We start from the raw sequence: 13,285 nt of genomic DNA on the forward strand, positions 1-13,285 counted from the left end.
GGGAAAAAAAAAAAAAAAAAAAAAAAAGCTTGAAGCTAAATTTACGCACACTTGGTTTTGTGACCAATAAGCGACAGCATAAAATAAAGCAGTTTGATGGCTGTTCCACGTAATGCCAGCTGACAATGCCTGATGAGTGCCAGAAATCCATGGAATACAGCATCCTTCTAGCTGTATTTTTTTTGTTCTATTCTCACTCAGGAGCTAGGAAAAAATGATATATGAGAAAACTGTCCACTTCATGTGTCCGCTAGGTTTACAGCTGCTTTGCTTCACAGGACTAGCACAGAGTAGTCAAAGTAAAGTATTGCCATGAATATAAGCTTATCTTTACAATGTTGTTGTATATGACGCCAATTAGTTAATAGTAGTGAATTATTAGGGAACACAGTTCTTTTTTCCTTTATGAAGTTACAGGAAGGGTGCTTATATATTTGTCCTAATTTTCTCCTCATTAAGGAAACGACATGTCAAATTAGGAATAGCCATTAACTGCATAGCAAATGTGAAAGACTATTTTTCACACACATTATCTTTAAAAGATGTACAATAATTGTGGTTGTAACTTGTGCCTCATTTATTGCATCCATTGGATTTTATTTTTAAAAAATAAAATCTATTCCTGAATTTCTTGGCTACTATAAATAAAGGAGATAGGGCTAATTAACAATACAACCACATTCAAACCTCTTCCAACAAGCAATCAAGACATCAGGAATAAAAGGAGCCTCTGAAATAGGCTGTGAAACGAGCTCTGAAGATACAAGATTACAGAATAGCAGTGGGATCCTTGTCGCTTTAGGAGTCGCTGGCATGGCAGCAAGGTCTTCCTTCCCTAGCAGAGAAGCAGGGGTACATCTACCTAGGCACTTATCCCAGAAGCAGAAGTATATTAGACAGAGCTGGGTATGTTGTACTCTTACTCTCCTGCAAGTCTTCTGCTCAGGTAGGTGGCAGGGCCCAGGAAAGCATTGATTTTTACAGTTAAACCTCCATATAAGTGGATGGCTATGTCCCATCTCTCATAGGGGTTCTGCAAGTACAAGCAGTTACTGCGTACAGATTATAATCAATTCACATTTTCCAGCTTTTCTTCCAAAAGGTGAGGTTTACTTTTTATCTTAAAAAAAAGATCAGCTTATGACTAATCACATGACTAATTTCTATAACCAGTAACCATGCTGCTTTTTCTTAAACTGTGTCCAACTTCCCAGCAGTCCAATTAAAAAAAGCATCCTTTTCCAGGAAGATGTGCTTTTCTTTAAGCAAGTGCTTTCCCCTGATGAAGAGGGGAAGACAGTCTTCACATACAGGCTTGCTAAGCTAGTAAAGAGAGCTTTCAGTTAGGTTCACCATGCAATAGAGACAAAAGCCCAAAGGTAAGTAAAAAGCCAAGGGACCTGGAAAAAGTTAATAAGGGGATGCAAAAAACAGAAGCTTTAGCAATGGTCTCAGGGAGAAAATAGGACAATCGGTTCGATATCTGAAATATTTATATGCGAATGTGAAAAACATTGGGAATAAACAGGAAGAACTGGAGGTCATAGTCCCATTGAGAAACTATGATGTCATTAGGATTACAGAGGCATGGTGGGATAGTTCTCTGTGGGAGTATTGTCAGTGACAGGGAGTAGAGTCATTTGTTCAGGAAGGATAGGCAGGGGAAAAAGGAAGAGGTGTTGCCCTATATATAAAGGAGAGGTCTGAGGGGACAGCATCAAGGGGGGTGTCACAGTAGGTTTTTGCCACCAAACCAAAAGGAGGAGGTAGACAAGGCCATCTTTAAAGAATTGACATAAGCTAGCAAATTGTAGGACCTGGTTCTCATGGAAGACTTTAATAACTGGGATATCTACTGGGAGGGAAATACAGCAAATCCTTGGAGTGTTAGGGATAATCTTTTGGTCAGATGTTAAACAGACCATCTGAGGGGAAGCTCTTCTTGACCTGCTGCTCATGAACAGGAAGGAAACAGCTGAGAAGGTGAAGGTGGAATGTAACTTGGGTGACAACGACTACAAAATTATGGAGTTCAAAATCCCAAAGGGATGGAAGAGATTAAGGAATAAAAAACACTATACATCAAAAAAGCAGATTTAACAAACTCAGGGAACTGGTGGGCAGGACAACCTGGAAGGCAAAATTGAGGGAAATCCAGGAGAGCTGGCTGTACTTTAATGAGGCATATTAAAGTCAGAGGATCAAGCCAACTCAATGTGGTGGAAGAATGGGAAGTGCAACAGGAGACTAACCTGGCTAAACAAAAATCTCTTCTAGGAGTTGAAACTCAAAAAATAATCCTTCAAAAAAGGGGAAACTTGGTTAAATTTCTAGGGAAGAGTACTGCATGGGCATGCAGGGAGAAAATTAGGAAGGCCAGGGCATGATTTGAGATGCAACTGGCAAGGGACATAAAAGACAGTAAAAAGGGATTGTACAGGTATGTCAGAAGTGTGTTATTCTCAAAAGACCAAGGAGTTTAACTTATGAAATGATAAAGCTTGTTTATTCAGAGGGCCTTCTTAGCCTACTGACCTTCTGTTCCGTTCTGCAACCACCCCAACCATGTAACAACTTATACATAACACTCTTAAAGGTATCCACACATCTTCCCTCTATATGTGCTAAGTGATCTTCTCAGTTTCTTTGCATTCTCAGTCCTTATTGGTTCAGTTCTTGTTTGGTTTCCTTGTTCAGATTTCTCTACTTCCATGTCATTTTCCATCTCCTCTGTCATTTCTTGTTGCTTTGATGTTAGCTCTGTTTCCTTTGGTGATTCTTGTGACACTGCTTCTTTTCTCCCTGTTGCAAGCTGCAAGTGTCCTTCTGTTCCTTCTTAATACCTGTACTTCCAGTGTGACGACCTGATAGGATTTGGGAGCTGCCTGATGGGAAACTAGTGATTGTTTCCACATTCATCCATCTGAAATAAGCACCATATCTTTCTTGCGCAATTCTGGTAACTCCCTGGAACCCCTGTCACAGTACCATTTTTGTTTGAGTTTGTCAATTTTTAAAAATGTTTTCACATTTTGTTTTTCATTCTGATGAGCATCACCCACAAGATCTGGTAGCCTGCTTTTGAGTTTCCTGTTAAACAGTATTTCTGCTGTGGACAATCCATGTTTTATGGGTGTTGCCCTGTAATTTAAGAGTGACAGTTAAACACTGGCATGCGAATCTGTAGCTCTTTTCAACAATTTCTTCATTATTTGTACTCCATTTTCCACCAGGCCATTGGATTGTGGGTATTTAGGACTTGAAGTGTTGTGACAGAATCCATGTTTGTTTGCCAACACTTTAAAATCAAGACAGTTGAATTGAGGTCCGTTGTCTGTTCTCACAATTTGTGGAATCCCACATCTAGCAAAAATCAATTTAATGTGAGTGATGACCCAGTTTGCTATTGTGCTTTCAAGCAACACAATTTCAGGATAGTGAGAATAACAATCCAGCACTAATACATATTTTTTCATGCATGTATGATGAATAAGTCAATGCCCACTTGATACCACAAGGTTATAGGCTTCTCCATGACTATCATGGGCTCTTTTCTTTGCGCTGATCTATACATTAGGCATGTTGTACAAACCTTTACAGCATCTTCTATGTCATTATTTATGTTGGGCCAATATAGAGTACCCCTTGCTCTCCTCCTTTTGCATTTTTCAATGCCTAGATGCCCTTCATGTATTCTGTTTAACATATCTTTCTTTAGCACTGCTGCAACAACATCGTGAGCCTTTGAACAAAATGCAATCCAATACTGACAGCTCTTCCTTGAACTGAGAGTATGCGCTAGGTATGTTTTCCAGGCCAACCAAAACAATTAGCTGTTATCACTTTTTGCAATATGGTGTCCTGAGCAGTAGCTTCTGCAATAAGTGCCCACATTTTATCTGTGACAGGAATCACTCTTTCAATTAGATTACCATGCGCCTCATCCAGACGAGCGCGCACATGTATCTTGCAGCATCTCAAAGCCCTTTGAGACACTGCAAGAGGCACATGCAGGAATGAGAAAATGTTCCCTGTGCTGCAAATTTGCAGCACAGAGGCAAAATTAGAGGGATGAAAAGAAAAAAAAAAAGTGGGGCGGGGCATGGTTCCAGATCGTGACCTGAGGCAACCAAAGGCTGGGTCCTCGACAGAGGTGCTCTGGTGGCAGCCAGAGTGTCTCTATGGCTGGCTCTTGCCCTGGTGCTGAAGCACACTGCCTGCCCATGCAGGGCAGGCAGCGTACCAGCCGCAGGGAGCTGGACCCAGACTCCAGTGCTGGTAAGTGGGGGAGGCTGGAGGAGGGGGGAGGGAACCATGGGGGGACCCATGCCAGAACCACCCTCTCCTGCAGTAAAAACAAACAAACAAAAAAAAAAAAACCCCACACTCACCGGTGGTAGCAGCTGCCCCCGGGGTCATGGGCCAGGTGACAGATCCAGCGGCCCCAGCCCAGGCCCTACTGCCCCATGCTGTGTGGGCAGGGGAGCTCTGCCAGGAGGCCCCAGAGCCCCTGCTACTGCAGTGAGTAGAGGCTTTTTTTTTCTTTTTTTTTGACGTGCTGGAGGCTGGGGGGGCAGCCACTGGGGGGCTGGGGGTGCAAGCAGGGGATGGGGCCAGGTGGGAAAGCCATTAGAAGGTCTAGGGGAGTGGGTGGGGTGTGGGCATGGGTGGGGCAGCCAGTGGGGGGCTGCAGGAGCTGGTAGTGAATGGGGTCAGTCAGGGCAGCAATCCGGAGGACTGGGGGAGCAAGCGGGGGTGGGGCATGTGGGCCCTGAAGGGGGGGTAGCTCCTGCAGGGGCCATTTGGCCCCTGTTGAGGAGGGGCTATAACCCCTGTGGGGGGGGCTATGGCCCCTGTGGGGGGCAGCAAAACATATAGGTATTTAGAATTCACTTTATTATAATGATAGAGACACTGGGAGACTTCCAAATTGCTTTAACACTGTAGATATATCAATAAAACATTGCCCCACTGTTGCTGTTTCTCTGTCTCTCACTCTTTCTATATATATATACTAGTCTTTTGTTTTGATTATGGAGGAACATGGATTTTGGGATATTTTACAGAGTGACTTTGGGATTTTTTTATCAGGGATTTTTCAGTTTTCAAATAGGGAACATCAGAATTCCTGCTAGGGAGGTCAGTGGTAGGACCCTGCCTGCTCAGAGCTGGCACTTTGGACCCAGCTGGAGGTGGCTGACCTGGCCAACTGGGGCCAGGAGAACATGCTTTGACACTTCAGAGCAGACCACCACACCTGGACATCTTCTGAGCAATAGCATTGGCCTCTGTTTGTCTGCTTCATAGCAAGGTTCTCCTTCCTGTATTGTTTGTGTGTTACCTTAGATTTTTGCAGTCTTGTAATTCTGTCTAGTTCAGCTTGTTCTGCTTCTTCCTCCAGCTTTAGTAGCCTGGTATTTATCTCACCCAGGTGGTATACTCTAACTGCCTTTTCCAAATTAAGCTGAGGATCCTCTAACAGTCTTTTCCTGAGGCTTGTATCCCTTATACCTAATACTATTTGGTCTCTGATCATGGACTCTTTTAGGTCTCTGAAGTTGCATGTCTGGCTCTGCAATCTGAGGTCTTTGACAAATGCCTCTATTATCTCACATACTTTCTGCTGTCTCGTGTGGAAATTATACCATTCAAAAGTTTCATTTTGTTTGGGTATACAATATTCCTCGAACTTTTTTATTATTTTGCCATAGCATTTCTGTGTAAACTATTATAAAGACACAGAGCTTCTGGGCCTGCTGTATTTAAAAAAAAATAGCCAACTTGAGTGGATCTTCCTTCTCTGTAGCTCTACTGGGCATCATATATACGGTGAAGCTCTGCTTAAATTTCTTCCAGTTTTCTGTTGCATTGCTAGACAGCTTTAACTCCTCTGGAATTCTGAGATGCTCCTGTTTTTGTTTTTCTCTGCACCCAATTACCATGTGTTATTCTCAAAAGACCAAGGAGTTAAACTTATAAAATGGTAAAGCTTGTTTTTTTCAGAGAGCCTTGTTAGCCTACTCATCTGCTGTTCTGTCCTGCAGTCCCCAGCCCATATAACAACTTATACATAGCACTCTTAAAATTATCCACACAAGAAGTAAGAGGACAGCCAAAGAAACCATAAGTGCCTTATGTAACGCAGAACACAACTAGTTACTGATGATATAGAGAATACTGAACTATTTAATACCTTTTTACTTCAGTCTTCACAAATAAGGTCAGTTAGTCATCTACTGGATGATGAAGGCAGTTAGCAGCAAAGACAGAGAAGGAGACAAACAACTCAGAGCAATGGCTTTCAAACTGTGGTCCACGGACCTCTGGGGGTCCACAGATTGTCTAAGGGGTCTGCAAAAGATGACCACGATCAATCAAAAGTATGTTAATACCAACATTTACAATTCAAAGGGGTCCCCACCTCCATTTGAAATTTCCAAAGGTGTCTGCACATCCATTTGAAATTTTTTAGGGGTCTGCAAATGAAAAAGAGGTAAAAAAAGCACTGGCTTAGTGTATGAGAAGAACAAATTGGGGATTACATAGACTAGAAATAGATGTCCCCAAATGAAGCAGATCAGCTGTGCTGGAATGTGATCCACTTCATTGGGTGAGACACACATCACCCACTGTCCCACCTTTTAATGCTGTGGAAAATGGGAAACCTGTTCTCCCAGGGCTTGGGAGGTTCTGCATACTGTAGGAATTCCCGTGCAGGATAAAGGCCCTCACGCCTTTTGAGTGCCTGCCTGCTTTTTCTACTTACTAAAATAAGCCTTGGTAAGTAGGGAAAGCCAGGTAGGAGCTTCCAGGCCTTGAGAGGCCTGATTCTACACAAGAACTCCTGAGGCGCAGATGATCGGACCCCTCAAGCCCATCAAGCACTTCTCCAGGGCAGCTAAAGCATGGGCAGCTCTAGGCTTCTGGCACACTCACACCATAAAGTAAACAGATGTTCACTGCTAAATTTTCAAAAACAAGCTAGGCAGACACTTGGCTGGGATGGTTTAATCTAGAATAATCCTGCCCCAGGTGACCTCATGAGATCTATTCCAGCCTTACTTTCCTATAATCCTAAATGCTTTCCTGAATCATAGCCCAAAATGGAGGCTTTCAACCTTTCTAGACTCAAGGCCTCCCTTATTACACTCAAGACAGCCCTTGGAAAATGCCATCATTTAATTTTCACTGTTTTTTACTCCAACCTCCCCCCAAAACAATAGAGCAATTCTTCTGTTGCAAAGAACCCCAAAAATCCACAGCAGGTCAGAATATTTTTAACACTATGAATTCCTATTTGAAAGCTCTGTGTCGCAATGGGACGGCACAATATGGCCCCAAAGGGGAAAAGGGGTGCCCCAGGACCCGAAATAAGGTGGGGGAGAGAGAGAAGGAAGGAAGGAAAACAACGAGTGCCTTACCTGCAGCCGACGATGCAGGAACGGCAGAAGCGGCGGCGGGGCCCACGCGGCTGATTAGCCGTGTCTTTTTAAAACTGTGGCCAGCTGCGATCAATAATGATCGGAGCTGGTGCAGGACAATAAAGAACGCCCCGAGGGAAGAAGCAGGGAAGGAGAGCTGGAGACTAGCCAGGAGGGGAGCCAAGTCTGGCTCCTTGTCTGGAGGCGAGGGAGAAGCCAGCAGCTGTCTACAAGGCTGTAACACATCTCCCAGCTACGGGACGGAGAGCACCGAGGGAAAAGTGGAGGATGCCCAGGTTTGTGGTGGCAGAGCTGGGCACAAGGGTCTGGGGATAGAGTCCGGGATTGAGAGATGCCCCGAAGAGAGGGGGACAGAGGAAGACCCGGCAGGTCAGGAGGGAGCGGCGCGGGGCAGGGGGTCACCCCAGAGCCCATCCTGGCAGGGAACTATTACTCAAGCAACAGGAGGGACTGCAGAGTCCTGGATTCAGCCAGGCAGGACCACTTGGCGAGGGACCGAGCGAAGAGGGGAACCAGAGTGCCAAGAAGCAGTCCTGAGTGATTGTTAAGAAAACACATCACCCAGCCAGAGGGGTGCTGCAGGGGAAATTAAGCAAGGAGAGGTTTCTCTCCGGACAGGGAGTCCAGACTTTGATTTTGTAAGCCCGAGAGACTTGCGGGCATTGTTTTCTTCTTTTGGGAGTTTTGGGCAGAATAGCCTACGGCCGGAAGGTCCAGGAGGGGAACCTCAGAAAGATTGTTGACCCACAGAGTGTAGAGTCAAGCCAAACTGACGGAGTTGCCATCCAATATCTCTTGGCACCGCAAGGTGAGAGACGGGCTCCAGGAATCATAAGCAACTCGGTGTGGCTGGGTCTTAGGGCGAGGTGTAGGGGAGGGCAGAGCCTCGCAGAAGATCAGCACCCCTGAGAGTCCCAACCCCGGATAAGGTGAAGTAGTCGGCCTCTACACTGAATGTTCCAGCAAAGTCGTGGCAGGCGAGACAGGGGCGGTGACTACTGTTAAGATCACATCCGGAATAGACCATTCACAGGACGAAGCAGCCAGCAGGCCCATCAGCCAGAGGCCGAGCAGCGCGAGACCTCATGTTTGAGGCCCGCCGGTTGCACTCTGGTTTATCTTTTAAGTCATGTATGCACTCCTAACAGTGCTAATATTGCATGGCTCTCCCTGTTACCCCTGAAAAGACCTTAAGGCACCCTGGCTGAGAATCACTGGCCTAACAGGTGCAATAGGCAGAATAACAGAAGAAGAAAAAACATTCCTATTCTTGTAATAAGTGTCAGAGGAACTGTAATTACTATATACTCTAAGGACCTTAGAGTTTCTCATTTGAGAAATGGCACCTGCAGCAACACAGTGCATCTAATCATTACAGATTAGGACATAAAATCAGCCCTGATTTACAGAGAAGCTGCCACAAGCAAAAGCATCACTGCCACTTTCTGCATCATTGTGCAATCCATGTACCAAGCAGATGATGACAGCTAGTGCAGAAGGGTGCTGTGAGGTTTAACTAACTGTTTCTAAAGTATGCCAATGCCTTCCAATGAATAACTGAAAGTGAACAGCATTACATTAGTATTAGGAAATGCTGAGAGAAATGAGTACACTTGAGCCTACTAACTCCCAACTGAATGTGCGTCTATGAATATTTACCCCCAAGATAGGTTAGATTAGACTAGGGGGATAAGACACTAAGAAAATATAATTAATTACTTTTTTAGAAAAAACACAATAAGTAGTTTTGTATTCCTTATTGTTCTTTGTTATTTGGTTAGTAGTTGAGAAGAAGCAAAAAAAAGATCCATCATTGTATGCAAAAGAAGAAATGGTTAGGAGAGAGAAATTAAGGCTATACATTATCCTTTTGTTGAAGAACCTTCCATGTTTACACAGTAAGAGTGTAGAATAATTTAGAGACAAACAATATCTGAGATGAAGAAGTCTTGTGATACTATATTGCCATTAAATATGAATGAAAGAGAACGCTCATTTTGTGGATTTTCTTGAACAAGAACTACAATATCCTGGGAAGAAGGGTTACTAAAATCAATATGCCTTTCTAGCACTACTGATAATCTCCAAAGCTTCAGAAGAGAAATTTGCTACACACAGATACCTCCACTGTGAATATTTGTTATACACTGCTCCTCCCTTATAAAGATGGACACTGAAGATTTTGTAACGTAACTGTGTGGTGTAAAAGGGATTAATAAAGGAATCCAATAAAGTTAAGAGGCACAGTTCAGTTACTTTATCCTGCTGTGAAGCCTTTTGAACTAAAGGGCTGGTAATGAGCACCTGAATTTAATTAAGTTAGTTATTGACAGTGAAAATTCTTGATACAAATGAGATGGGTACATGATAGTTTTATTATTTCAAGGGAAGGTGTATATGGAAAAATATCACCATAATCCACATTTGCTTGCAAATGCTCCCTTTTAAACTACATGTTCCACCACTTCAATAGCACTGCTGGAATGATGACTAGTTCCATTTCCAAGGGTGCCAAGGAACAGGAGACACTGCATTATCCCTAAAGATAAGTCATGAAAAGTTCAGCTACAGTAATTTTTGTAGCAGTACCTGACAACTTTTGCTTCATGGACTAAATATTCAGAAGCAAGGTCTGTGTTGTGCCCAACTAAGTAATTACATATATGGTCAGATGGGAACACAAAAGACATAAACAATCCATAAAACTACATGCAGATCAAGAATGTCATTTACTAAACAATGACTTGTACATTTATACAACAGAAGATGCAATTACCACTGTGCAAATTGTAAGGAAACCCACTAAAATGCGGAAAAGTGTTATCACTTTTGACCAACAAACAGCTGTCTCTACAGATAGCTTTGCATTCCTCCTGAATTATAACTGTTAAAGAAAAGAAAAGCCACAATGACTGAAAGATTTTTTGTTCATTCAAGAATAAGCTCCTCTAGAATTAAAACACAAAAGAGACAACAGAACCTAAAGTTGAATAGGAATCAAATTAAGCACACTTGATTTTGAACTATATTCTGCTTCAAGAACATGGAGTATTTTTTTGTCATTTTGAAAACAAAAATAAATAATCCCCATTTTAAAACATCAATCAATACTTAAATCTATATTTACTGCCCATGTATAAAGCCAAAATCAAATCAGGCAGTTCGTTTCCAAGCTATTAAGACACAAGAGTAGAATATCTCAGCTCCAAACACACCCAGTCAGTTACTCTTCTGAATAGAATGCAAGTCCACACTCTCGCTTATGCTCTTGTTAAGTTGGGAGTAACTCCACTGGCATTACTGTTGGTACTCCAAATAGAAAATGAATGCACAAGAGTAAAATCTGACATGTTATGTTTCTGAGAAAATAATCAAAATTGAATTATATATCATTCCAATAACAAGCACAGCTGTAAAGCCTGGGTTCAAATTGTACTGAGGACAATAACAAACCCTTCCTCCAATTCCAATGGGCTTTGGATCGACTCCTAAATAAGAGAGACAATGTCCCCAAATCGTCTACAGATGTATCCAGAAATACTTTAGTAGGATACTCTTTTGGGGGTGGTAATGGGGTAGAGGGGGTTAATTAGCTCTGTGACTTCCTTTTTCATGTCTTTGTGACACAGTATTTAGCAGAATTTGCAGATGAGTTGGAATCTGACAGACTGCACCATGAGCACTTCTCATATGGCCTGCAAACTTGCAGCCTCTGGGCTGTCAACCATGTAGCTTAGTTCCCACACCACCCCTGCCACCAGCTCTGTGAGCAGCCTGGGGTTTTTACAACTTGTCCGTTTCTTTGAAGCCTCGCTCCTTAACATTTGGGTCTCAATTTCCATAAAGACCAGATAAAGAGGCCTTCACATTCCAGCCTTTCACACAATAATTCTTTTCTTTTTCCAGTCCTCAGCAGAATTTATAAATAGTATCATGAGACCTCCCATGTTTTCTATAGCAAGGAGATGGGCAACCTCCTGATTTGATTAGTGCAGTTGAGGAAGTCATTCTCTCAAAAGTTATGAAAGCCATATCCAAATCTTCTCCTCTAGACAGGAAAATACAACCTTGTATACATGTTTCATGAATTTTTAGACCATTACTTTAGCACTGGTTACCAAAGTAAAACACACTTGAGTACATTCTTTAACCTTTTACATTTTGGTTGGTTCTGGGACTTCAATTCATTCCACTATTCACACTATTGTTAATTCGTTACAAAATGTTTCAAGGAATAGATTTCTACCTCAATGTCTGTGGTATTGTCATGTCCGTCTTCAAGTAGCAAGTCTGTGAAGCCCCCGGGCTCTAAGGAATCCTGCCCCATGCTGGCTCTGTTCGTACTGACTGATTTAAGAGACTCCGAGTGCCTTTTCCACCTGTGGCTGTGTACATGTGAATCCACCCGAACATTTTCATCCACTTGAGGAAAGCTCTGAACACCATGATAAAACACCCCTGTGAGACAAAAAAATAAACATGGGAAAAAGATTGTCACTTGTCAGTTGAGACCCAAGCAACTATCAGGTACAATCACATTGATTATTGAGGCACAAACACAATCAAATGTCCTACTATTTGTTATCTATAAAATATAGTACAAATTTCAGACAGAAATTTATAACATTTCTATAACTTCTTTGAATCATCCCACAGAATTTAATAAACATTTCCTCTTAGATATCATTTCTATAAGATGTTAAAAAGGTATAGTTTTAGTATATTTTCTGTAAAACTCCATTAAACTTCTGTTGATCACTCTTAGTTTCATTCCTTTTAGAAATGCCTTTCTATCACAGCAAGAATAGCATATACAGTACTGGCAAGCCTAAAGTCCCCAAAGATCACTGAACAAAGTGGTATTGTAAACAAGTGCCTAAACCAAACAAATAAATCAGCACCCAATAAAAAACTACGCATACAGAGGAGAAAAGCCAGAAAATAACTGCAATCTATTAAGAAGACAGCAATTACTGTTGATTTTATGTGGAATGGGTTCAGATGGGTGATGGGCAATGGTATTAAATCTTAAAATACATGCTAAATTCTGGAGCAGCTTCTGATACAGAGATAAAACTTCAATCACTAAGTGAAAAGCGATAGATGCTAATGATGTGCGAAATCTGTGGACACCTACAATGCCCTTAACACAGTTATGAAATCCAAGTGATATGTTTTAGCCCTTTCTTTGGCTTTTACTAGTATAATTAAGCCCTTGCCACGAGCAAAACTCACCACCATTTACAACAAAAACACCTTAAGCAGTTTCCAGTTTCCTCAACCCAAAATACAATAAAAAAAATTAATTTTGTTGATTTACAGCAACTGTTTTTAATATACACCATTTAGCATTTATATCGTGCTTTGCATCTTCAAAGGCCTATACTATTATTAAACAATTCTTACTGAACTAATGTGAGGTAGATAAGTAATATCAGCCTCATTTTATGGATGAAAGAGCCAATAAGAATATTAAGGCTGTATCAATGTATAACAGTCCTGGACATGTACATCATGTTCTTCAAACATTCATTAAGATGCAATCTTTGCCAGGAACTAAATTAAAATTCAGGATATTCTGATTCACAGTCACATGTTCCTTCCACATAAACCCTACAAAAATATGAAAATAATTTGCCTAATCTTACGAATAAGGATAACTCACTAAAATATGGCATGGCAGAACTGGAGCTCAATTTGACTTTGTCAAATAATATTTGTGCCACAGTTTTGGTTATGAAGTTTAGAGATTGCTGGAAGGAGGAGGAGGAGACTTGTTCTGAATGACAGCAGGATTTTTGCCTTGAAAGAGGATAAGGCTTTGTTCTTACAACAGACATAAG

At 41.9% G+C, this 13,285-nt stretch overlaps 1 protein-coding gene across 1 annotated transcript in view; it reads right to left on the reverse strand.

The window, feature by feature from the left end:
• The window catches only part of PLXDC2 (plexin domain containing 2), a 467,547-nt gene that overhangs the window by 378,365 nt on the left and 75,897 nt on the right, over window positions 1-13,285 (reverse strand). Inside the window, exon 2 of the mRNA XM_019508320.1 lies at window positions 11,689-11,900. Coding sequence (XP_019363865.1) covers window positions 11,689-11,900 — 212 coding nt within the window. The remainder of the gene's footprint in view (window positions 1-11,688; window positions 11,901-13,285) is intronic.

This window comes from Gavialis gangeticus, unplaced genomic scaffold (genome assembly GCF_001723915.1).
Source record: "Gavialis gangeticus isolate Ggan-Ray unplaced genomic scaffold, GavGan_comp1, whole genome shotgun sequence".
NCBI lineage: Eukaryota > Metazoa > Chordata > Crocodylia > Gavialidae > Gavialis > Gavialis gangeticus.